Source organism: Syngnathus acus, chromosome 5, assembly GCF_901709675.1.
Source record: "Syngnathus acus chromosome 5, fSynAcu1.2, whole genome shotgun sequence".
In the NCBI taxonomy this organism is placed as follows: Eukaryota; Metazoa; Chordata; class Actinopteri; order Syngnathiformes; family Syngnathidae; genus Syngnathus; species Syngnathus acus.
In genome coordinates, this window is record NC_051091.1 from 10,761,197 (window position 1) to 10,786,596 (window position 25,400).

The 25,400-nt window shown below is 41.1% G+C and overlaps 4 protein-coding genes and 1 long non-coding RNA gene across 10 annotated transcripts in view; 3 read left to right on the forward strand and 2 right to left on the reverse strand.

Annotated features, from left to right (window-relative positions):
• Window positions 1–20,085, reverse strand: mmel1 (membrane metallo-endopeptidase-like 1). Of its 3 annotated transcripts, none has more exons than XM_037252712.1 (24): window positions 19,966–20,085; window positions 6,818–6,991; window positions 6,661–6,708; window positions 5,627–5,686; window positions 5,392–5,553; window positions 5,202–5,282; window positions 4,904–4,999; window positions 4,588–4,706; window positions 4,279–4,344; window positions 4,047–4,181; window positions 3,779–3,868; window positions 3,029–3,165; window positions 2,861–2,954; window positions 2,661–2,789; window positions 2,388–2,486; window positions 2,004–2,087; window positions 1,819–1,922; window positions 1,678–1,736; window positions 1,487–1,606; window positions 791–924; window positions 651–716; window positions 499–594; window positions 298–374; window positions 1–193 (listed from the first exon to the last, which is right to left on the reverse strand). In XM_037252712.1, exons 2-24 carry the CDS (start codon window positions 6,972–6,974, stop codon window positions 94–96), a joined length of 2,313 nt encoding a protein of 770 aa, XP_037108607.1. In that variant the 5' UTR covers window positions 6,975–6,991; window positions 19,966–20,085; the 3' UTR covers window positions 1–93. The 3 variants fall into 3 exon arrangements, with proteins under 3 accessions (XP_037108607.1, XP_037108605.1, XP_037108606.1); XM_037252710.1 differs by lacking the exon at window positions 19,966–20,085 and adding an exon at window positions 17,419–17,439; XM_037252711.1 differs by lacking the exon at window positions 19,966–20,085 and adding an exon at window positions 8,757–9,081.
• LOC119123537 (migration and invasion inhibitory protein) lies at window positions 14,209–17,036 on the forward strand. The gene is made up of 9 exons (XM_037252723.1): window positions 14,209–14,419; window positions 14,855–14,994; window positions 15,108–15,213; window positions 15,453–15,564; window positions 15,645–15,724; window positions 15,801–15,927; window positions 16,118–16,214; window positions 16,357–16,464; window positions 16,580–17,036. The coding sequence occupies exons 2-9, from the start codon at window positions 14,857–14,859 to the stop codon at window positions 16,703–16,705; spliced, it is 894 nt and encodes a 297-aa protein (XP_037108618.1). The 5' UTR covers window positions 14,209–14,419; window positions 14,855–14,856; the 3' UTR covers window positions 16,706–17,036.
• Window positions 18,164–21,763, forward strand: tnfrsf1b (tumor necrosis factor receptor superfamily, member 1B). 4 transcript variants are annotated; one of them, XM_037252720.1, is made up of 10 exons: window positions 18,164–18,319; window positions 19,087–19,195; window positions 19,592–19,717; window positions 19,791–19,946; window positions 20,029–20,122; window positions 20,192–20,382; window positions 20,667–20,759; window positions 20,941–20,999; window positions 21,079–21,215; window positions 21,321–21,763. In XM_037252720.1, the coding sequence occupies exons 1-10, from the start codon at window positions 18,266–18,268 to the stop codon at window positions 21,442–21,444; spliced, it is 1,143 nt and encodes a 380-aa protein (XP_037108615.1). In that variant the 5' UTR covers window positions 18,164–18,265; the 3' UTR covers window positions 21,445–21,763. The 4 variants fall into 4 exon arrangements, with proteins under 4 accessions (XP_037108615.1, XP_037108612.1, XP_037108613.1 ...); XM_037252717.1 differs by having other exon boundaries at window positions 18,166–18,319; window positions 21,079–21,763; XM_037252718.1 differs by having other exon boundaries at window positions 18,166–18,319; window positions 19,090–19,195; window positions 21,079–21,763.
• Window positions 20,919–22,456, reverse strand: LOC119123539. Its single transcript, XR_005098098.1, has 2 exons — window positions 22,085–22,456; window positions 20,919–21,421 (listed from the first exon to the last, which is right to left on the reverse strand). It is a non-coding gene; the product is annotated as an uncharacterized LOC119123539 (long non-coding RNA).
• Window positions 22,091–25,400, forward strand: part of trim62.1 (tripartite motif containing 62, tandem duplicate 1) — a 22,077-nt gene continuing 18,767 nt past the window's right edge. Inside the window, exons 1-2 of the mRNA XM_037252714.1 lie at window positions 22,091–22,180; window positions 23,353–23,864. Of these exons, the coding sequence (XP_037108609.1) occupies window positions 23,457–23,864 (408 nt within the window). The 5' untranslated portion in view covers window positions 22,091–22,180; window positions 23,353–23,456. The remainder of the gene's footprint in view (window positions 22,181–23,352; window positions 23,865–25,400) is intronic.

Here is a 25,400-nt window from a genome sequence, read left to right on the forward strand (position 1 = left end):
AATACTCGGCGTCACCCCAAATAAATGAGCCCGTTGCAGTTGTCAGCATGAAGACAGTGTCTCCTTTCAGTTAGTTGTCACAGCAAAAATCTACTACCAGACGCGACATTTTTGCTCTGGGTTCATCGGGCTCCCTTTCTGGCACTGGAACGCCTCTGAGAAGGCTTCAAAATTCTGGAGTGAACCGAGAACCCTAAGGCAAAAAACAAAGAGAAACATGGAGTACTAGCATGTGAACTCCACCAAGAAAATTCAATACTGAATCAAACTAGGGATCTTACAGTACCAACCACTTACCTGTATTCTAAAGGGCTGTGAGAGTCTGTCTTAATGGATTGGCTGGCATATTCGGGTCGATACGCCCCGCACCAAACCTGGATGAAGCAGAGTAATAATTTAGAGCTGTGAGTAGTAATTTCTCAAAAGCATCAATCCACTGATAAATGTCTCTGAATCTTGTGCAATCGCAGGTATCCTTGTTTTTGTTGTTTTGCTTACTTGGGCAAAGTTAAGAAAGAACAACTGCTTGTGATCCATGTCTAGACCAGGCAGACGAGGCTCTTCTCCTTCTGTCTCCACCCACTTAAGGTAAGCCTTTAAACAAATCAAGCGTCAATTATAAAACCCATTAAATCAATGTAACATCACACCTTATAGGCTTGCCGAACCCCTCCGTTATCAGCTATGTTCTCCCCTAAAGTGCTGATTCCGCTCACCTAAAATGACAAATAAAATAATGCTCAGAAATATATCCCGGTGAGGCTGATCTACAGTTACGAAGAAGTCTTACGTTTTGTCCGCCAGCAAGTTTCCAGTTGAACTTCCCGTACTGCTGCACCATGCACTGTGACTGCTCCTTGAAATGTTCTGCCGAGTAATTACTCCACCAGTTGAGCATGTTGCCGTCCTTGTCGAAATTACGCCCTGCCATGGAATACCAAGCAGGATACATTAATTTGAGTACATGTTGATCTACCCTTCAGGGGTGTCAAACTCGTTTTTGTCGAGGGCCATTACGACTGTAAACAAACTGATGAATAACTAAGTTTGAAACTGGAGACTAGTAAAACCCGTTCAAATATTTTTTAAAGATCAATGGTAACAAAAATTGTTAGCAGTATCTGTATTTTTTTTAAAAAGTGAAGACAATTTGTAACTTTAGTATTGACAGATGAAGTTGATGTACAGTTTGTCATCGGGGGCCACATAAAATGATGTGGCGGGCCGTATCTGGCCCCCAGGCCTTGACTTTGGGACCTATGCTGTAGCTTACGTATTTAATTTTGTCACATACAATACAGAGTAAAATTTTAGTTATCTGCATTTACAGAGCAGTGGATTGCAGAAAAAATATTCATAAAAATTAGAATACCCAGCGAATAAAGCCATATCCTAGGAACCTTGGAGGAGACAGAGATAACTGGAATAAAAACTGGAATATTCAGAGAAAACTGGAGTTGCCAGAGACAACTCTTAAAAGTCTTACCATTATCATCAAATCCATGCGTGATCTCATGACCGATGACCATTCCGATTCCACCAAAGTTCAAAGCCTGCTGTTGATGTTTACTGAAGAAAGGTGGCTGCAGGATGCCCGCGGGAAACACTGGAAACACAAGAAGGTGCACATGAGCGTAGCTGAAAAATACTAATCAGCGGCGCCATTAAAGACTTTACCGATCTGGTTTCTGTTGGGAGAGTAAAAAGCATTCACCACTGCAGCACCGATGATCCACCTGAGTAGCGACCAGGAATGTTTATAATCCCATCATCAAGCATTCCTATGCCCAAAATACCCTTTGTTGAGTGTTAACTTACAAGTTAGGATCCACCGGCTCTCTGAGCTTCTTCAAACTCTTGTGGGCCGCAGACTTGAGATTCTCCAGAATGTTCTCAAAGTATTGTTCCTCGCTAAAATTCAACTGATTTGGGAAAGCAGTACAAACGAGTGGATTTAATGTATTTTGTTATGTTCTCCACTAAAACACAGTCTGTTTTCTTACGTGAGCATACTCTTGGTCCAGTTTCTGGTTATCTTCTTGCAGAATGTGATCTGGATAGCCAATATGCTCTTTGATGGCCATGGCCTGCAGGAGATGCACTACACTTAGTGACAATTTTTAACTAATGCATGCATGCGGTGATAGTCACTGACTATGCCTAGTATGTATATCTATTTATTTCTATGTCAATTTCAAATTTAGGTATTCCATTTTAAACACCTCAGATCTGACATGGAAGATGCTAGAGGGACTATGTCTCCCAACTGGCCTGGGATTGCTTTGAGGTCCACTGAAGCTTAAAGAGGTGTCCAGAGTCAGAGGAGACTTGACCCTCATTGCTTGCAAAGACTCAAATGAGTGAAGGATAATGTATAATAAGGCTACCTTCTCTCTGGCCTTCTCCTTGGAGGTTGCATCCATCCAGCCTAGCTCCTCAAGTGTTTCCACATACGCTGTTTGGATTTTTCCGATGAGGTCACTGACCTATGATCATGAATAAACAAAGATGATTATGACAACTCGCCCTGTAATTGACTGACGACCAATTTAGGGTGTCATCTGCCTTCAATTGGGATAAGTTAAAGGATAGAAATGATTGGATGGATAATGGCAATTTTTTGTAAAATTTTCATCGAGAGAACGTGAGATGTTCCTCACCATTCGTTTGCTTTCCCCGGCAAAAGTCTCTCGTACGTACAGCGCTCCGACGGCATTCTCCATGCTGCTCTGGACGTATCGGACACATTCTCGCCACCAGGCATCCTCCACCGTGGTCCCATACAGAGTCTGAGACGCACACAAACTTTAACCCAGAAAGAAATTTTCCTATTCAGGAACGAAGCGGCGGTGGAGTCTACCTTCCTGTAACGGGCCCTGGCGTCTTTGAAACGCCGACTTAAGCTGTTAACTCTGTCAATGACCAGCTGCCAGGTAAGATAGTTCTGCATAGTTCTGCATATATGAAATGTTACTATAAACACACATTTTACTTTCAATCTTGATTCCTTGTTTGTGCAACTGCTGACCGAACACTGTGTCTAGAGAGGACTTCATTCATCTTGTCCAGGTAAGGTGAGCTGTACACCACCACTTCCTCTTCCAGCTCCACACTGAGTGACACGCTGGATAGCACGCCTCGAATAAACCGTGTCCAGTTAAAACCCTGCAAAACAAGTGTTAACATTTTTTTTTCTTATATTCTAGATTACTGTAAAATGTTTCTTTTAAGGGCCAAGAGGGCACCAGGTTTGACATCAGTGTATTTATTCAAAGTCTTTTGATGAATACGAAAAAGTCTTGTCTGCTATGAAACAGAAAGTCGGCCATTTTGTGTTGAAGCAGCCATTTTGGGTCTATTCCTAGTCTCGTACTTGACTATAAGGGAATTAGTCCAAATGAGCTCCAAACCAATGCAGACATCCTAAACAGATAAACAATGCTAAATTGCAAATCTAATCGGGCATTAAGAAGAAAGATTGCATAGAGCAATAAAAAACAAATAATAATCTATAAGGTCGTGAGACTAACAGCAGCTGCTGCCTTATGACCATAACATCTAATTGTTCCAAAACAAACTTTGCAAAATGAGCTGCAGGTTGTTTCACTAAGTCTCAAGCAAAATACGTATATATATATATTTTTTTTAAATCACGTGTAGCAGCCCGCTCTCGTAAATTCCAACATTTTTGTTAATGACTTTTCTTTTGTCCGACTGGAGCATTGTAATCAACTGCTTCTGTGTTATCTCTGGAAGCAGACATGCAGTCGTCACTCACGTTAAAGCCAAAAGTACTCTGCAGCTCGTTCACCGTCATCTTGTTGTAAAGAACGGTGACATCCTGACGCTCCTCAGCCGGCAATGTGGCCTGGATGGAGGCAAATCATGAACGAGTGCTATTAAGCGATTACTGCTCATTGTTGTGGCTTCAAATTTAACTGTGTAGTGGTGATTTGTCGGTAGGGGTGCGCCGTCTGTCCAATAGAAAAATGTTTGACATGTATTTCAATACAAGGACGGTTTCCTCTCTTTATCGTTACACTCACGTTGGCAATGTCCGTCTCCAGGTCCAAGACTTGCATCATTTCCTCCCACACGCGTTCATCGTCCTGCGTCAGGTTCCTGTCCTCACGGGTCATCTTGGCGATGGTGACCATGAAGTGGAGGTAGGCCTCGCGAACCTAACGGTGACATTATTGACAATTATGACAATCTATAAAGAGCTTGAAAAATGGTAGAATCTAAGAAAATGATCGTCAAATCAAAATGGGCCCTCACCCTTTTGTAGTTTCCATCGTTAAAATAATAATCTCTCGAAGGCATCCCAAGTCCCGGCTGGTCAATCTAAACAAAATACAAGATTTTACTGTTATTCCTTAACAGAATATTTCGGTGACTATACTTTTATACAAGTATATTGGTGGTTGGTGATTTAACAGAAAATATTTCTTGAAATACCTTCCAATTTGTAAAAGGACTTGTTCATTTGATCGATAACCAAATGTGGCTCCTTTGCCCTTATATGGTCGTTACTTATATGGATGTACAGTAAACAATTTGTTGACGATAAAGAGATGACAATCTTACATGAACGATATGGCGCCGAGAATCTCGGTCGTCGGTCCACACGGACATGTCCAGGAGAGCCTTCTTATGAAAGCGAGCGGTCATTGTGGCCAGCGTGTCCTCGACGTTCCATTCTTCCTCTGAAGTAAAATCTAATTTAATATAATCTGTGGAGCACTTCCATTTCTTTTAAGGTTCAATTTGAATGAGCAGGCAGACATTAAATATTGAGGATTTCAGCCGTGTAAGCATCAGATAATAAAAAAAAGAACATTTTGCAATTCAAGGCAGCATGGTGGACATGGTCCGCCTCACAGTTCTCAAAAGTTCCTTTTACCAGAGGTGGCGTTCCAGTCATCAGAAGCCACAGGCCAGTCGCCAATAATGTCGATGAGCATCAGGAGTGGCTGAGAGTCGCGCTGCTCAATGAGGCCTAGACAAATCAAGCGGTCACAACATTAGGGACACCTGCACAGGTCACATCTCAGTAAGATCTCTTACAAAGTTCTGTAATCATAATTATTCTATTCTGGCACCAATTGAGGTTTTTCAATCTTACAAGATGCATCTGGCTACTTCCTGGAATCAATTATTCAATCATGTGGACTTTTAGGTTCAGACATGGATGAGCTTACTTTCATTCAAGCAGGAGCTGTAAAGTATTTTGGCTTTCTTGATGGCATCTCTGTCTTCTTTGCTTTCCGTCTCCAAAGCACCTGAAAGACAGGAGACAACACGTTGGGCTTTTTCAACATTGTTGGATTTAATTCAGAATATTGACGCAACCTCATAGTTGGTCATTCGGCGCTCGAGCCACGCACTGACCTTTGAGAACAATCTCCAGCTTGTCCCTGAGAATGTCAAAGACGCTGTGACGCGAGCTGGTCTCGGGGATGACATGGCGCTCCAGCCAGCCCCCGCAGGCGTACTGGTAGAAGTTATCGCAGGGCTTCACCGACGCATCCATGTTCTGCAGGAGCCGTGACGCTGTAGAGGAAGGATTGGATTGTCAAAATGAGACTTATTTTTACGACACGTTTGTAAGTCCTGAAGGCCTCACCTGCGGTTACGCAATCTGCAGTTGTGCACACACTGTCGAGGTTGGAGTGCAACAGCTGACCTGGATAGAAAAAAAACCGACTCATTACTTTGGTACCTCAAATGTTTTACCATTTTGCCTTACAATGAAAGTTTCAACTTCAAAGTTAGATATTGTTGTAAGTGTTAAGAAACCAAAAAAAAAAAGTTCTTTTACTCATGATGTACTATATGTCAATAAATCAGCCAATTAATAGGTTTAGAAATTGTTTCTGCCAAATTGGCTGCAAAAATCCACATTGGTTAGGCCCTGATTTGTATACAAGCAATTAAAATGTTCATTTCATGCAAAGTCATTTATTTATTTGTCAGGGCATTTAATCGACCACAACTGGACTGTTTGCCTTTGAAGACATTTCGTCGGCTGAGTCTCTCTGCAAGGCATCTTCACAATTTTGCATGGAAACAAAGGATACCATTCATGGTTGGTTGGAGGCTCATTTTGCTGCTTTATCTCTCACCAAGCGTTTTTTTTTTTTTCATGAACTGATGAAGCCTACTCAGATGAGAGGTGATATGTCCACTTGCAATCCATTCTTGAGAACCCATTTCAGGTAATGTCTGGTTTTTAAGTGCAGATCAAACATGTCATGTGTTCATTGTCATGATGACACTTGTCAGAAGGAGGACTCTTAAGCCCCATTTAGCTCTCTTACTGCTTTTATTTTCGTAAGTTCCTCCAGTACATTGTGTTCAGCCAGCGGCGGTATTGACTCGATTTTTTGGTGAACAAAAGAGTCTGCAGTCGGTGCATTTGAGTCCATCTTTTGAATGCCGTCTGACCAAATGTAACTTTGAGTGAAGTCGGAGATTGCTTGTGCAAAGCATTTGGGATGGATTGGCGGCACAGTCGACTTTGGTGCGTCAGCACTGACTTTTGTGCCGCGCTGCTGACTTGGCACCAATGAGACTTTAGAGTATTAAGCGAGGTGGCGCTTGCCCCGTGACACCACTTCACTGTGCCGTGTTGACTGTCTGAGCTTTAGAATTGCTTACCTCCCATGTCTGCTGAGCTGCGCGACCCACTCGAACGCTGAGATTGTTCTGGAAGAAGGGGGGGAGGGATTAGACATTTGTTAGAAAGCCACAACTCAATTAGATGGTCAGAATGACATAATGGCCTTCGGGTCCTGCAAATTAACTTTATTGATACCTTTGAGCACCGATGTGTAGAGGACCACCAGGCCGGCCAAGGCGCAGCTGACTAGCAGCAGGAGCACAGACAGACCGATTTCTGCTACCGTCCATCCACGTTTGCCAGGTTTACCCGATTTCTCCATGATATCCATTTGGCTTTCCGATTTGCCCATTCTCCTGACTGTAGCCTCTGTCAAAAAAGCGAGAAAAAAATGGGGCAATTAAGGTAGAGTTTTTGATTGCTTGTTTGTTTAAAAAAAAAAAAAAACATGGTAAAAGGACCTTGAAATAATAGTCACATAGTAAATCACCACGGCAATATTAAGGGATGGATGAATAGATCAAATCAAAATAAATAAATAAATGTCATTTTTTAAAATGTTATCTGGTCAGTTAATTCCGTTTTTATTATGACCGACGCACATAAATTCACTTTATTTCCCATGCATATAAGTATAGCGTTGTGATTCCTTTCTTCCAGCTTGATGAGACACAACGCTCACAATGTAGAACATTACAGGCTTATCACTGCTCGCCATATGCTTTGAATAGTTTGGGCGTAGAATTGAATATTTCGGCGAAGGTTAATTTCACTATTAAAATTCGTACAAACACATTATTAGGCCTTGAGCCGTAAGCCTATTTCAATAGAGCTCATTTGCATATATCATAATTATATGCACATGAAGTCAATTTTGCGCGGCTAGGATGATGGAAAGACAATGTCAATCAGCAGTGTACTGCCGCCTCAGTTGTGCGCCACCTGTTTCTCTATCATTTGGCCTGACAGTAAATCACAGGGTCACACCGAATGGGAGCATTAGCCCCAAAAGACCCTCCTCATTAATACTCATGGTGGCACGTTTAGCAATGAAAAGTGAGCCAGAAGGTGGTTCTTGTTAGCGAGCCATCAGAATGCATCCAGACGCATCTGTCTGCAGTTATAAAAGCTTTTAATGGAGGCCTGGTGTAACATATTGTAACGTTATAATGTGTATTTGATGCCCAGTACATTTATTTAAAAGACATTTGGAGCACGTTGGACTTTCTGCATAGAAATCATATATCTATATCTACAAACATACATTTGGATTAATATTTTATTTCATTCCTATATTACACATGTTTTTCTCCTGCTGGTGATGGACCAAACATATGTTTGTGTGTGTGTGTGTGTGTGTGTGTGTGTGTGTGTGTGTGTGTGTGTGTGTGTGTGTGTGTGTGTGTGTGTGTGTGTGTGTGTGTGTGTGTGTGTGTGTGTGTGTGTGTGTGTGTGTGTGTGTGTGTGTGTGTGTGTGTGTGTGTGTGTGTGTGTGTGTGTGTGTGTGTGTGTGTGTGTGTGTGTGTGTGTGTATTAACTATGAGTAAACAATACAAACAATGCAATTAATCGCAATTAAATATTTTAATCGCTTGACAGCAATACGATATTGCATGATGAATGGCATAAGAAAGTGACAAAGGTGTACAGAATATTAATGAAAGATAAAACTTTATATATAGAACACTTCTCATCCCTCATTTTAAGATTTTTTTAAGGATCTGGTGAAGGCAACATAGACTGTGCTAAATACATTCAAAATATGTCATATGCATTTACTCAAAACAACTGTTGCCACTTTCTTGTTTCATTTCAAGGCAAAATGTACAAATCCAACTGCTAAGTACACATTTGAGGATCATTTCTACAAATTGAAATAGCAAAAGGTCTGTACAATGACCTTTTTTCAAATGTCAAATTGCAAAGGCTAAAAGTTGCCCAGTAAGCCCACCTCTTGGAATTAGTCAAAGTGGGGCCAAGGATCTTAGAAAGTACCACTAATATAAATAAATTAATGTATTTAACCACAACATGAAGAATTAGCACTTAATGAAGACTTCCCAACCACTCTAAGTGATCCTCCCATCATTATCATCATTAGCGGTCACCCCGGCAACAAAGAACGGCATCTTACCTTTGAACGGGGATGGTGGATGTGGGTGAGTCGCTTCCCTCCCCCCCACCACCACACCCACTCTCACCTCCACACACAGCGCGCTAATATCTCAAAACACCCCTGCTGAGTGAGCATCCACTCAGAGCTGGTGCATGGAGAAATGAGTCCGTGCTGCAGTTTGCTCGAGGGGGAGATCCACTTGTGAGCCCGTGTGGCGCTCGCGGGAGACGAGGGAGGCGGCAGACGGAGAGAGAGAGAGAAAGAGAGAGAGAGAGGGAGGGATGTAGGTGTGTTTCTGATAAAAGGAATGCCAGGACTATGTGTGTGTGTGTGTTTGCATTGCGGTGCGAAAACTTTATGAGAAATGGATTGCCCACAAATGAGCAAGCAACACATGTAGACAGACAAATTCACAGACATATTTTCTTTGTCCTCCATGCAATATTAGTGCCGAGCTGATAAAGGAATTGAGACATTCCAGTCATTAAAATATTTTTTTTCATTTTATATTTTAAATGCATGTACTGTAAGTAAAAATCTTTTTTAAATATTTGTACATATTTGTGTAATGTATTTATACTTTTATGTCAATATTTTCAAAATATCATGGTAATAAATATTAATGTTCTATTTTTTTCTGGAAAAAAATCTAGTATATAATATAATATAAATTGTAATATTGCGAGAATAATTCATAGAGATTTTCAGTTTTAAGCTATCACTGTGTAGTGTGGTGTGCAACTTCCTTTTAGCATACTGAGCGATGTGTGAAAAATTTGGCCCGTCACCATTTTATCATCCCCTGTGTGATGGGACCTGATTAAATGCTCTAATTAGCTGATCATCAAGACTAAGTGCTTGCTCAGACAAGACCAGATGAGGATCGACCTTCATATGGTATATTACTATGCAGCACTATAGAGATTGGTGAGACGTGAACGCTGATAAGCTTGCGGCATAATGAGTGATGGCCCGCAGCCTGGCGGGTGGGAGAAGTGGAGCTTTGCAAAAGATTTAATATTTGATGAATGAATTTCATCGAGCAGAGAGGAAGCTTCACCTCAAATATTCATCGTGTTCGGCCTTTTGTTTGACTTTCAATCATTAATAATATACGTGCATCATTTATCTGGGATTAATATGAGGTCAAATGACGTATTAAACAATCTGTTTTTGTCCCATGCGATTACTGAAAGGAAATGATAAATATACTGTATGTTTGCACTTTTGGATATTTTCAATTTCATATGACTAAAGTCTAAATATTACGTGGATAAAGTGATGGTGTGATACATCATCACAGTTGGAGCAGACACTAAGTTCATGTATTTTATTTATGTCATTTATGTATGTTTTTATAACTTACAATATGGATATTTAAACCCAAAAGCCTTTTTCTGTCACCATTTTTCTACTTAACCTAAAAATGTCAAAGGTGTAGTCAGCCCACTGTTCTGAGATGACATTTTCTGCCAAGAGACTTTTGCACTTTCAATTTTAACTATGTTATCCTTTTCAAATAAGTCCTCCCTTAACACTGTTGACACAAATTACTTTAATGGGAAGAAAAAAAGTCATCAAAAGCTGCTTTCTTCTTGCCTACTAATGCGTGTCTACTCAACGTGAGTGCTTTTAAAGAGTGTCTTTCTCTCTCGCTTGCTCTCTTTTTCTCAGTGTTTCTTCAACTCCAGCTGCTTTGCAGCCAGCTGTGTTTTGGAGCACCGTCCACTCACGTGTCGCTTGTTCCAAACGGTCATTGTCACAGTATTCCACCACTAATCATGTTTACAGACAAAAACGCTAAAAGCTTTTTAATTAGGATGTTGTCCATGTCGTTGCAAATGTTAGGCTAGGCCACCTGGCAGGGGACGCAGAAAAACCACTAAAATTATCTCATGCCATTATTTTGTGTCGTTATGGATTTTTTATTGCTATGTAGGCTAACTATTTATTTGGCATCATTTTCCAAAGCAAAGCAATCAGCTTTGTGATGAAGCAATAAATGTCAGTGAGGGAAAAACATTGGAATATTATGAAAAAGGAGATGCAATGTTACAAGAAATAAGTTGGAATGTTATGAGACAAAGTTTTAATATTTAAACAAGAACGTCTTGTGAAACTATTATTGCAACAGTAAGTTAAACATTTATCAAAAATAAGTTTCATGGAATCACGTCATGGTTTTGTGGCAAACATTTTGAGACTAAAGTTGAAATATTACAAGCAATAATAAACTTATATTTTCAAGGAAAAAAATTGTATTATGAGAAATAATGCAATGAACTGCAAATGTAAGAGAATTAAATCATATTTGAAAAAAGAGAATAAATTCTAAATATTACGAGAAATAATAAATGATTTGGTTTTGTTTGATTATTAAACTATACAAAATAAATAACAACAATTAACAAGCAGTAATCTGAAACAATGATTTTAAAATGAAACTTAACTGCCAAAAAAATTCATCCGAATATTCGATTCATCGATTAAAATATGCGGTACTGTAATGGCGTTTCCATTCATTTTAATGGGGAAAGATGATTTGTTTTTCTGTCAGTTCCACTGTAAGTCTGAACAAAATACAAGCGTCGAGTAAAATGGGCCTACCAGTGACATGCGAGTCAGCCCTCAGCCGCCAATTGATCAACAGTTTATTTGCTCCTCTGCTGATTTAAAAGACCTCACGAAAACATACGGCCGAATAAGCAGGCCCGTAGTGCCACAAAAAGTCGAAACGAGGTCACGGCAAGCGCCCTCCTCCATCGATCAGGAGCCAAAACTGTGCTGTAAACACGGCTGACCACACAGCGGAAAAATACGTGAGCGTGCATAATCACCATTTGCATCGCTTCTATAGTGATGGCAACGTGATATATTGCTTTCCACACTTAATGAATGTTGGTATACCAAACTGTTGGTAGGTTCGCATTTGAAGCCGTGAATTGTTCGTCCAAGTATAATAATATTAATACCAACAATAATAATAAAATATATGTATATTTAACCAACTATATTGTTCATTCTGCTTTCTACCTTCCCTTCACATTGTGGCAGCAATAATCTCCTTCATCTTAATGGCGTCGGCACACGGCCAACACAGGAGGCCCGGCGCACACAATCGATCCGTTTGCCTTTCGTTATCGCACAGGAACCTTTCGCTCACCACCCCCGTGCCTCTCCAACCCTTTCTACCTTCCCTTTTGGTCATCCTCCTATTCCTCCATCAGATTATTCAGATGGCCTCTTGTCACCTCATCTCACAATAAATCCCAAGAATCCGTGAGGAGATGCTTGCACCACTACAGATTGAGGTCCTCCTCTGTGCCTATAACAAGTGAGGCTTTCAGGACTGCTGCTATACAGTGATTGCCATCAGTTATTTTCCAAAATCCGGTATCATCTCCTCGGTTAAACTTTAAAGGATTAACTCCTTAAGTGTGCAGTATTTTTATTTTGCTTTATTTCTACAAACTAGCAATAACAAAATAATATTTATAATCACATATATAATATACGTAGGAGTAGCAATATTGAAAAAAATAAATCATTTCCTTTAATCTGATCTTAAAAGTCATGTTTAAAAAAATCAAATCTTCATCAAACAATCAAAAAGAAATTGTAATATAAGAGAAACGTTTTTGTTCAAATTAAATCATTTTATTAATAGAATAAAAAAGAAAAACAGAATGAAAAGAGTTGTGATACCACAAAAAAAAGACAAGGATAAAATTGTAATGTTAATTGAATAACAAACATTTATAAGAAGAAAACATTTATGAGAAGAAAAGTCTATGACTATGAGAAGTGTTTTATATTCCAAAATCAATTTATGTGAATAAAATTAGCGTATTATGAACGAACAAAAAAGTTCATGTTTAGCGGGTGATTGTCCAATGGTGATTGTCCAAAGTGGTCATTTAAGATATGCATCTCCAAAGTGTCGCTTTAAACAACTTTGTATTTATACTGTACTATGTTCAAATAGAACATTATTGACTTTCTGACACAATACTAAAACCGTACACTGCTTTGCTCATCTGATCGAAATGAGAACATTTTTTTTTTTCCCTTAATTTATGTTGTTGTTCATCTGCACCTAATGAGCAACAGTGGCAGGCCATAATGCTGGTAGCCCACCAGCGGGGGGTTTAATTGGACAGGCAGGGAGGAATATATAACCTGCCGAATGGCACCGTTCCCTCGTAATGGGGTGGAACCGGGCGCCGGTGTGGTCAACTAATCAAAACGCAACTGGGCTTGCTTGGTGAGCTGTGACCGGAATACTGAGTAGACATCTGGGCCCAGTCGCTCCGCATCAGTGGCTCGGCAGGGAAGGTGGCAGAGCGGCTATCGGGGCGTGTCATTATGTGGCCCTGACCCTGCAGCACCTGCAGCATAGTTCATTATTAGTGCAACCACGGATGGATGGCTTTAATGTACGGGAGGCCAAGATGGATATGTTCTTTCGTACTATGATAAGACTTGTTTTAAAGTGCAACATGTTGCCTGGTGACGAGAACTTCACTGTTGAAGGTTTGCCTCACTTGGTCGCTTGAAGGTTTGCCTCAGAATTATATCGAATATACAGACACCCGGTTGAGTGACAGAGCCTGGGCCTTACCAGTCTTAATTTACCTCTGAATACCACCACTATCAGGTCATAGTTATTGAAAGCATCAATGTCTATACAGTGGAGCCTCGGTTTTTGAACGTCCCGGTTCTCGAACAAATTGGTATTCGAACAAAATATTCGAGGTTTTTTGCTTCGGATGTCGGACGAAATTCGGTTGTCGAACCTCGCAAGATGAGCCGAGAGGACCCGCATGCCAACTGACTCCGTTCGTTATTACATTCTCGTTACTCTGAGGATTGCATCAACTCTGATCATGCCTCCAAAGGAAGCAAGTGGAAGCAGTAAAGCCATCCTAAAACACAAAGACGCTCGTAAAGCAATGCGACAGTGAGCGCCCGGCGCGCTGCGGTTGCGCGATCGTACCAAATTAAGCTCCCTGCGCACTGAGGTCCACTTAAATTTTGGAAAGTCCATTAGGACTTTAAAAATATTTTCTAAATTTTAGCGACCGCTCTGTCACAATAATGCGACCAGCGCGGTGCAGTTGCGCGGTCGGCGACGCGCTACGGTTGTGCGTTCGGCGGTGCGCTGCAGTTGCACGATCGGACAAAAATGCGCAAATGAAAAAATGCTTAAAAAAGGCGGGTTTTTTTGCTTGGAACGGATTTTTTTCCCCATGATTTGTAATGGGAAAACATGGTTCGGAATTCGAACGATTCACTTCCCGAACAGCCTTCTGGAACGGATTGTGGTCGAAAACCGAGGCTCCGCTGTATATACAAATGGCGCCCTCTGGCGCTTAGAAAATACAAATTTAACGTGCCTGCCGCTTTAAGAGCGCTCACAGCAAGGCATGGTGGGTAAGAATTCTCTTAACCAATCAAATGACCGGGTTTGTGTGTTGCTATGACGATGGTGACGGGGCGGTGGTTTGAAGTGCATGCAATGGCGTCACTTCTAAACGCGGATTTAAAAATATACGAATACGCGAATTTGATGTCGTAACGGATGTCATTAGAGTGAAACGACGTTTGTCTTGTAACGTAATCAGTATGTAATCAAATAGTTTACCAAAACTGTAAGAGAAAAATAAAAGAAAGTGGTTGAGGTAAGTAACTCTTACAATAAGTCTCTGAAACGGCAAAAACAAATAGCAAGTCTCGGAAACTTACAACTAACAACCAAAGTTGAATACCTAGAATATGGAACTGTGGTTTAACCTTGAAAAAAAATCTGTTAGTTTTTTGCAGTATTGAAACGCCCTTCCCCCACCAACGTTCACAAAAATAGTGCATGTATCTATCGCCTTCCATCGATCGATCGATCAATCTACAGACACAAAATTGACCATGTCAAAATGCAAATAGTGCTTCTGTCGATCTGCATCTAGTGATACTCCATCTCTTTAAACGTTAAAATGAGGTACCTTTTTCTACATCACCTGTGCACTCATAAAGTTGTTAAGCGATAAGCACTTAGAGAGAGGTAACATTTTGCTGCTTCTGATGTTCTAAATCAAAATAAAATCATTCATTCATATCAGATATGAATGAGGGACCAACTCGTGGCTCGATTTGGTCACCATCTTTTGCCGTTGAATGCGTCCGACCATCAACACACAAGGATGACGACTGGGGGCCTTCTGCTGTAAAGTCATGCCTGGCGCATCACAATAAAGAACAGGTGAGCAGAACTATGTCACGTCGGTCCAAGAGGTCCTACTTCCATAGAGACACAATTTTCTCTAAAACCATTTTAAAAAGTTTACAGATCTCTTTTTTTTTTTTTTTTAACAGCGAAAGGATGCTCGAGTCACATTTCAGAATGGGCAACACCTGGAGAAACCGGTCTCAGACAGCGGCCCTAGTATGCCGCCGTTACTTGGATATGACTGGATAGCAGGTACATATGTTTAATTTAAAACTCACCCAGGTCTAACTAAATAACATGACTGCAACATCCTTTAGCCAAACTTTCCCAAGAATGAAGAATTTAATTTAAAGAATGAAGGATTAAGGATTGGGGGGAAAAAAAACCCTAATATTACTGCCGTACTGAGAAGCCTTGAGAGAAGTTGCTTCTCCAGTATAGTATACCCGTTGAATGGAACACGTGGAGAATTTTGATGTGTTGCTGTTCAGGTGTCCTTGATGTGGAAAAGTCCCTGGAAGAACGCTCAGATGATTTCTACAATGATCTCCAAGACTTTCGAATGCAAAACGAAAGCGAATGCATGCAACAGCCTCAACCTAAGTGAGCTATCCCGCCGCCACTGGTTGTGCGGTTCTTGTTGTCTTCACCTGATACTGATCATCACACGGTTCTCCTCATAGATATTTATCACATAAGCAGTCTGTCATGTCACTGTTTGCAGTCAACGACAGCCTGAATGTCTACACACATAATCATCAGTGTAAGCGCTTCATCATTTTGCACTTATGGTGTGCCCACTGTTTTAATGATGCTCATCTGGGCTCCTTTTCATCCAGGCACATTCTTGTACAAGCTGAATAGTAGACTGTTCCCCGTCCCTATTGACCCCAACGAATCCTGTCCGCTGTGCAGCAGGCCCAAATGGTCCCACCCCCACACAAATGATAAACCAGCTCTCGTCAGGTAATAACATAAATACATATCCTGCACAAGTGTTCCATCTCAACAGCAATAGAAAATACAAATTATCATAGTTTTGGGATTTTTTTTTTAAAATAGTTTGGGAAGGGTGGGTTTTTAAGGCAAAATGAAGTAAGTTTCATGTGGTTGGTTTTATAAAATGGTCTCTTGTTTTTGCGTGTTTATTATTCAGGGTTAGCATCCCTCACTCCACCCTGCTGCCACCTTATGACTACAAACCACCTTGCCGCAATAACTTCAATCCAGCTGATAGTTTGGGGTTGTCCTCTGTAAGTAAAATGGATTTAGCATTTTTAATGTTGCTAACGCGTTACGAAGGAATGGGTCACTTTTCCAGTCAAGACTACTTTTATAGTAATATCACAAAAACAACAATTCACTTCTTCATGTCTTGTCCCTGCTGTTATCCAGAATTGCCTCTTGGGCTGGTCCAACACGGTTCGGAGCTACCAGTATTTGCAACCACCCAGCAACCTTGACTTACGAAGTCACGTGGAAGAGTGCACTGAGCCACCAAAGGTGAGACAATCCACTTGACCTCACGAGATGCTATGCCTGCATAATCTTAAACCACAATTTGTTGACTGAAGACTTCTCAAGAGTGTTTTTATTTTGCTTCTTATTCTTTTTTCAGGATGACATGTTCACAGCCTTTTCATTTGACCAAGCGCCACCTCTTACTCCATTGCCCCGTTACCACTTTGAGCACATCTCGCCCAAAAAGAAAAGAAAACGACGTGTACCTTTGTTTCGCAGATGACAGACCCTAAAAAAAAATGTCCCTTTGTTTTTTTTTATTATGTAAGGCTTGTTCTCATTTGGACCAACTTGTGAGTGACTTTTGTGCGAGAGGCAGGATTCATCTAGGACTGGTTGCCAGCCAATTATAGAGTAGACAAATCCGCAGTTATTTACTTTTTAATAAGTCTAACATACTTTTGGAATGAAGGAGAAAGTCAGACTATACAAAGTCCACACAGGAGGGCTCGTGCCCAGAATCTCTTACTGTAAGGCAAAAATAGATTTTACAAGAAATTATGAATGTTGTGTAATTATGTCTGTTATGTCAAATAAATATACTGATCATTTTAGAACACTTTACAGTTCATACAATGTCCTGGCTGGTCCACTAAAGTCCCAGTTCCATTAAGTAGATAATAAAGGTAATTTATGACTCCAAAAATGTCACTAACAGTTAAACCGTTATTCCATCACAAGCTTTAAAAATACAGGAAGCGTGTATGTTCTATACGTACATAATACTGTTCCTATTTAAACAGGGCTTTAGCGCCATCTTGTGGTGTCTTAGGGCATTTCAGAAAGAACAAAGAAAATGCCAATATGAGGTCTCAAGGCTGCTGTCAAATCACTGTCGTCAACATTTTCAAACTGTTAGTCTTAGGTTAATCTATTACCACTGCTAAGCAAATTGAAATGCAAACATCAGGAAGAGGTTTTAAAATGTAACAATACCATACAATGACATTGAAGTGAATGTCAGCAGCCTCAAGGATGTGAAGCAGACGTCTGAGCATTACACCGCTGTGGAAACGGAAGACAAAAAGAACAAGCTATTTTTAGACAGTGCTCTTCTTTGCACATTTCACAATTGTGGGTTGAGTCATTTTCAAAAATCTTGCCGGGGCTGCAGTTTATTTAGTCTCTCAGAAGTCCAAATGAAGGAAGTATCATTAGCCACCACAGACAAAATTTAAAAAAGAAAACTTCCCATCTAATTGCAGATGCTGTCGTTGAACCACACATCAAATGATAAATGTGCGAATTAGAATATAATTGGGAAGATCAAGGAGATTCACTTCCAGCTGCTGTTGGCAGAAATCGTCAATTTGAGTGACATGTAGTGATAGAGATTTGGACACAAATGGTGGGGCAACACATGTAGACTAAATTCTGCTAATACTAACTGTTTAATTCTTAAATTTACTGCTACCCTATGTTTTTATAAAGTTGAATATGTGCTTTCTTTTTAAAGAGGCAGATTAATGACATTGTTACTCATTTCAACGGGGAATGATGATTATAAATGCAAATGTTTTGAGTAATGGGCACGGTCATGGAATGACTGAAACTCGTATCTCAAGGCACCACTGCATTCGTGATTGTGAGATAATCGTACAATTTGCTGCATTTTGTTAATTTCAGTGTGTCGTTTGCATGTGGGGTGGGGGGGGGTCACACATGAGAGCGGGTTCTTGCGAGCGGCAGTCTTACAGAATTTCCTTCCTCCAGTCAATCACTTGAAGGAAACCGCTGATGTTTTTGCACAGCTCTGCCGACTTGAATGTTCTGACGGGACGGGATGAAGGACATCTTGGTGCTGCTGATGATGCTGCTGGGTGTGCACACGCTCAAGGTGTGTTACATTTGTTTGCATGTCGCTTGTCAGTGTTGGTGTGCAATTTGTTTTGCTTTTTGGAGTTGTTAAACATGAGCTACATTTGGATTTTATGGTGACTTAACCATGAAGATATATTTTGATTGACTTTAATGCTGCGAGCATCGACTTTAATTATGAATATATTTGGTGGTTATTAAATTTGAAGTCTTAGTAAATTTATTGTTCAGCCTTAAAAAAAAAAAACTGTTCTCCTTAAACCGATACTTCTGAGTTGCAGCCGTCGTTTCCTGTCACACAATTTCTCTGCTGTCAGCATGATTGCTTGTCAACTAAATGTTTCAGTGAGTATATTGTTGTGGTGTAAGGTAGAAAATACGGTTGCAAGCATTTTTCCAAGGCTTCGCAGATGGTCGAGATAAACGTTCGCTATGCCTCAGGTGGGGAACAAAGGCCGCCTTTATGCCTGTTGCTGCAGCTTTTTTTGTAAGATGGTGTGCTACTGTTTCAAGCTCCTCTATCAAGAATTAAAAAAAATATATGGGTTATATACAAATAGTTGGATCTCTGGAGTGCCTGCCCACCCATCAAGTGTGAAATTAAACAATTTATCAACTTTTTCCCCCCCAGGTTTATTTTGTTGTGGATTTTGCCCATAGGGGAAATTTTCTCATCATATTGTGTTGTATTATTTATTTTATTTAAGCAAAATATTTCGAGGTATTTCATTTTAAGTGGTAATTTAATGTTTGCATAGGTTAACAAAGACGTTTTGTTCTATCCAGCAGGTGTTGTCGCTGCCCTACCATGTCGAGGCGAACAGAAAGTGCAACAACCCGGATCGCGAATACTTGTTGGAGGCTTCGGGCCTATGCTGCAAAAAGTGTCCTCCCGGTAAATTTTGGAATGCTTTCATTAGATAACAAATAAAGTGTAAAGCAACATAACTATGAAATATTAGAACTCATTTGCTCCAATAATAAAGAGTTTTTTAATATAAAGAGACATGACAAATATTTTAATAGTACTTTAAAATTTCCATTTATTTTCATCTACTTTCAGGGACTTCAAAACATTTAAATTCCAACATTTAAAAAGCATTGAAATATCCTGTGTAAAATTAAATCAATACGTGAATAATTTTTTTATTCTGTAAATTTACTACAGAAAATAATTTTTCAGTTTTTAGTGGTAGATGAATTACAATTGACATTTTAAATTGTAATACAACAGACGCAATAAACTATACAATGCACATTAAAATATGGAAGATTTTTTTCCCTCTTGCAGGTTCGCGGCTGACGCGCGAGTGCAACGGAACATCAGAAAGCGTGTGTGAGCCATGTCAACATGAGCAGTATATGGAGAGCTGGAACTACGCACCAAACTGCTTCCCTTGCGCCAAATGCAAAGCTCGTGAGTCGTGACAAATCCCCTCCATATTGTCATTGTCTACATTGTGTGACGTTTTATCTTTTTATCTGCCAAGACAAAGGCCTGCAGGTTGCCAGCGCCTGCTCCCCCAGCGCCATGTCCAAGTGTGCGTGTCGACCTGGCATGTACTGCATCATGAATTCTGATGAACACTGCACTGCCTGTCATCAACACACGTCTTGCAAAGCTGGTTATGAAGTCTTTATGCCAGGTGTCAAGATTATCCCTATCTCTCAGAAAGTTGTTCTTTACCAAAGAACCTTGTAGATCGGATGGCGTGCTGTGTTTTCCAGGAACGGCTGACTCCAACGTCAAGTGCAAACGGTGCCGTAACGGGACATTCTCCGACACGTCCTCCACCACGGAGCCTTGTCGGCCTCACACAAAGTGAGTGAAGTGCCTCTGGCTATGTGTGACAGTTTCACAGCTTACTTATCAGACGTGTTTTGTGTGTAGCTGTTACGGGAGGCCTGTGCTAAGAGAAGGCACTTCCACGTCCGATACAGTGTGCAAGCCTGGCCTGTTGCCACACACTCAGACGAGCGTGGTCTCAGGGGGGACTGTGGACCCTTTCTTTGGACCGGCTGTTTTGGATGGATCATTGTCATCCTCGTTGACAAAAAGCCCAGGAGCTGACGGTGAACTAGGTATGTGACCACGTGAGCCTTAATTTATGAAAATGTGACTTGACGGTGAAATTTTTTTCTTCACAATTTAATTATCCGAATAAAGTGTCTATGGCATGGTTTTGTCAAAATGCACCTTAAGGTTTGGGAAATAATACATTTACTGTAAGTAATAAAATAAGAACATCTTAGTATTTATTTTTTAATGTTTTTAATTTATTTCATCATTTAATTTATGAATCCTACAAATAAGAATAATAATGTATTATTTGTTGTTGAAATCATCCTGTTTCTGTTTACCACAGCTGCAGCAGTTGCCAGCATTGTCGTGACAGTTGTGTTCTTTGTCATCATCGCCATCATTCTCCTGGTTCTTTATAAGAAAAGCTGGACCAAAGGTTTGTGCTTTTTATTTGCCTTTCTTGTGTCTGTCTTGAATTTACATGCTATACATGTAAATCCAGTAATACTTGCAGAATGCCTCCAGGTGACAGTATCACTCTACAAACACTATTCTACATTCAGTGTTTCGCTGACAAAACTCACACTTACTTTAATGTGATCTGCTGTCACTGTTAGGCACTGCACACTTTAATACCAAAGACATCACCAATGGACACAATGAGAGTTGCGATGAAGTGAGTCATCATCATCATCATTTTGTGGTTTATTGTGGACATGAAAGAATGTGATGCTGATTCCCTCCACCTGTCGCAGGTCCAAATTGCGCGTACTTCCTTCGTGGATATCTCGCCGAGGGAACAACACTGCCTGCTGCAGAGTACCGAGATCAGTTCCAGCCACGACTCCGGCGACGACACTGCCTCTTCACACAGCAGCCAGGAGTCCATTGGAGCCCTGCACCCTCAGCATTCCCCATCAGGGTCCAGTGTCCATTCATGCACCTTCAGCCCTGTGAGCGCCGGTCCGCATGTCAATGTTAATATCACGTTCAACATAGGAGATGGAGGTTCACCCATACCACCAGGAGACTTGAAGCTCTGCCTTGGACAGGAGGAAGAGTTCAGTATGCCAAAGCAGGAAACGGGAAAAGAGTTGCCTGAGCAGGAGAGTGTGGAATAAAATGCATGAATGCCTCTTAAAGTGGAATTTGCACACACCAGCAATCAGGCCTAATTGAAACATTTTTGCCCTCTTGTGGTCAAGGTCAGTAAAGGCCAAATTGAAGAAAACTAATAGTGTGGGTGTGTGCGTGCGTACGTGCATGTAAGTGGAATATATTTATTGTATGTACTGTATGGGGATTAAACAGGTAACCCAAGCTTGCACGTTCATTCATAAGCTTTTGGTAAGATAATGCTGCCACTTGCTGGATGATAGCAGAAACAGCAGCTCTTTTTTTACTATTAATGCGCATTAAATGCTTATGGTTTCTTGTTTTGCTTCTCAATTCAAATGCTTTAAAAATTAAACCGTTGCATCGACGTGGTAATAAAGAATTCTAGTGCTTGGATATTTCATTTTAATTTAAGCAAAACCGAAGACGAGAACGTGGAGGAAATCTGGAACGTTCAATCATTCAGGGAAGGTATTAGAATAAAATTAAATTGCAACATTTCACGAGGACGCCTCAGTGGCAAAACTACTTAAAAAAGAAAAACACTAGAGAAATATAATTTGATTTCCGTCGATTTTTATGAATAGTTGACCAACTGCTCGGCTTCTATTAATACATTTGCCTCAAGAGCACCCCTCGTCTTACCGGCCAGTTGGTTGCGCTTGTTGCCGCTGTGTGTTGCTCTTCTTCCTGGTGGAGACTTACCTCGGAGGAGCTGCTGATGTCATTTCACAGCTTCTGGTAAGACCAACAATCTCTCTCTTTTTAAGCAGTTATTTCACTTTTTGCAGTCAAACGTACTTTGCATTTAAACCTTAGCGCGACCTCTTGCGGTTTCCGGCTTTACGCGTAGCTTTTTAAAGGACTATTTAAAGGGTCTCTGTCCGGTCTCATCTCTTTCCCCTTTGCTGCTGTTGCTGGTGGTCGTGTCGCTTGTGTAGACAAATCTGCTTCACCCTCAAACAAGACAAACTAAAGGTGAACAAGTGAGCCAGGAATAAAGCAGGTTTTTTTTTCTGCCTGCATGTAAAACGTTCTGCGGTGTAGCCAAGCTGATAAACTCCACGAAAAGAAGGCAGCTTGTTAGATAGCGACACCGGCAGGGAGGAACTTCGATACTGCAGACTACTGCAGATTGAATGTGGACAGTTGTGATTAAAAATAAATGTATACAGGTGCACATTTTAAGTGCTCTTTTGGTTTAAACCTGGCATCTTCCTTTCCTAAACTATCCCTTCATTGCATTTTGATTTAGTTTCAGTTTTAATCCATTTAATTTATATTACGAACTCATCTATTTCACAATAAAAAGTGTATAAGGTTTTCATTTTGCAATCAATCAAGTGCGCTTCATTACCTTCCTTGCAATGGAAGTCAATGTTGATACATTAAAATGTGAATGTGCACTGTGAAGGCTTTTTCACACTGCACTTAGTAGTGCACAGTGTGATGAATGTTGATTTTTGAACATCTGCAAGTGCCTTCGAATTAAATGTGTTCATTCTAAGATCAGCGGGGTGTGACGTCAGAGGAGCATCCATTCGAGACAAGCTGGTGGAGTAGTACTTGGTGGGTCAGAATCAAGAATTTAGCAGGCCATGCTTTGCCCACACCTACTTTGGAGTGGAAGTCTCATGTAGGGGGATTTCCACTTGCTGCTCTGCTCAATGGATGAGCCATATGGCAAGAAGAAATAACACAAAATGTCATCCATTGTTGTCCTTTGTTTATCATATCAAGTTCCTCTTCTTCTTTATTGAATTTAGTGCGAGGTTACCGGCCGGATTACGGTGTAGCATTCCACCAAACGTTATCCCATGTTCACAAAAATGACACTTACATGACACTGCATGTTCACTGGAGGTCATATTTAATGATTAATGATTTATTTCTCTCTTTTTTTTTTATTCAAGACGAATCAAAGGATTCCAAATTGTTCCTCCTCCATTGCAATGAACCGCCCAAGTGAGGATTAAGTGCGCCTGAGTGTGGTGCGGCATTCCCCTTTTCTTTGCAAATGGCTTGCTGTCTGAAGGACGAGCTCCTGTGTTCTATCTGCCTCAGCATCTACCAAGATCCGGTCAGCTTCGGGTGCGAGCACTACTTCTGCCGCAAGTGCATCACCGAGCACTGGAGCCGGCAGGAGCCGCACGGCGCGCGCGACTGCCCCGAGTGCAGGCGCACCTTTGCCGACCCGCTGCTGTCGCCCAGCCTCAAGCTGTCCAACATCGTGGAGCGCTACTCGGCCTTCCCGCTCGACGCCATCCTCAACGCCCAGCGCAGCTCGTACCCCTGCAAGGACCACGAGAAGGTCAAACTCTTCTGCCTCACCGACAAGAGCCTGGTGTGCTTCTTCTGCGACGAGCCGGCGCTCCACGAGCAGCACCAAGTCACCACCATCGACGAGGCCTACGAGGAGATTCAGGTTGGTCACACAAACACACACACACACACAACTAGAAAAAAAATTGTAAATTATTATTTCTTCTAAAAAAAATATTTACTTGCATCTCTGAAGAGAGGAATAAAAAGTTCCAGTGCTTGAATGCTGTACTCTAACTCTTTTGTCTAGTTAGGGAGCTCAAACGGGCTGTGATCGATAATGTCCATATTTACAGCAACAACAGTTTTTGTTGTTCTTAACCTGCTTGAAAAATGAGGGAGTACTTTCTTGATCTCGGGTAGACGAGGCATCCAAAATGGGGCAGAATGTCTGTTCGAGGGACTCAAGGAAATGTGAATTGAAATCAATTGAAGTCATTTTTCTTTTCTCTGTCTTGTACAATATGTAACATGAAAACATTGCTTGATAGTGATTATTTTGCCAACAACTGCTTTCCTCAAAGAAGAGTTGCAGATAAGATGTCAGAATGGCTCAGGGTATTCTACCGAAAAAACGGGACAGGTCCCAGTGATGGCTCGCTCGCTGGGGATTTAATGTGGGTCACCAGGCAAATTAGCAACATTTGTTCTAGTTTCTTTGACATGGCTTTTGTATCAGGTTGCAATGGTTGGTACTTTTGGTGTAAATTTGCAGCACATATGCATCATGCAAATTTCAGATTTAACTACTAGGGGTTCTCCCGTACTCCTCATCAAAATCAACATTTAAAAAAGAACCAATCTATTCTCCTTCAGTCGATCAAGGAACCTACACTACGGTAATTGATAATGCTCATCCCCCGTGTATGCTCGTCTCGGCAAATATCGATGGCAACCGGTCTCTGTGTTTGAAGCCTGAGAAAGGTTAAATGGTGCAGCGATAGAGGACATGTCATCAGGCGCAGCACGTGATGTTTCTCTTTCCTCGGATTCTACCAGCTTGTCCCGCGGCTCGGAAGCTCTTCAACAATCTGCCGTTTTGTATTCTGGCCGGAGCCTGGGAGGCTTCCCAGATTTGCCGCGCTGAAAGGGAACTATGAGCACTGGAATCAAAGCAGGATCTCATGGGGAGGTTTTTAACCAGCAAGTGGGAATTCTCCAAGAAACAACACCAAAGCACAGCCTTAGAAGATCTTCTCATGTAGAATTAATCTTTGACATGGTCCATCTTGTAAAAAGGTTTGCTATTGTTTCCTCCTCCCTGCCAGCCAGCGAATAGGAACGACGTGTCAGATAGAAGCATGCTTAAGAATGTCGCCCGCGGACACAATCAATTACTCAAGTGCCAGAATTTCATGTTCAGGCTGTAGAACACTGGCAGTGTTGTTTCTTCCTCTTCGTATTACCAAATCGTATGTGGCAAGCTATCACTGTCAAATGGTGTGGCTTTTTGTCAGGTTTTTTTTTTCCCCCCCAAGGTTTTGTTAACTGAAGGAGAAATTTATCTTGGAGCAAGGGACAGCTGTGTACACATAGAGGCAAAAACCTACAAGGGTTACGTGTGCGGCAATAGTCCTCTATTGCCGTCGCTTGCGTCATCGTCTCACCCTTACAACAAGCACTGACTCCCTGTGCCTTT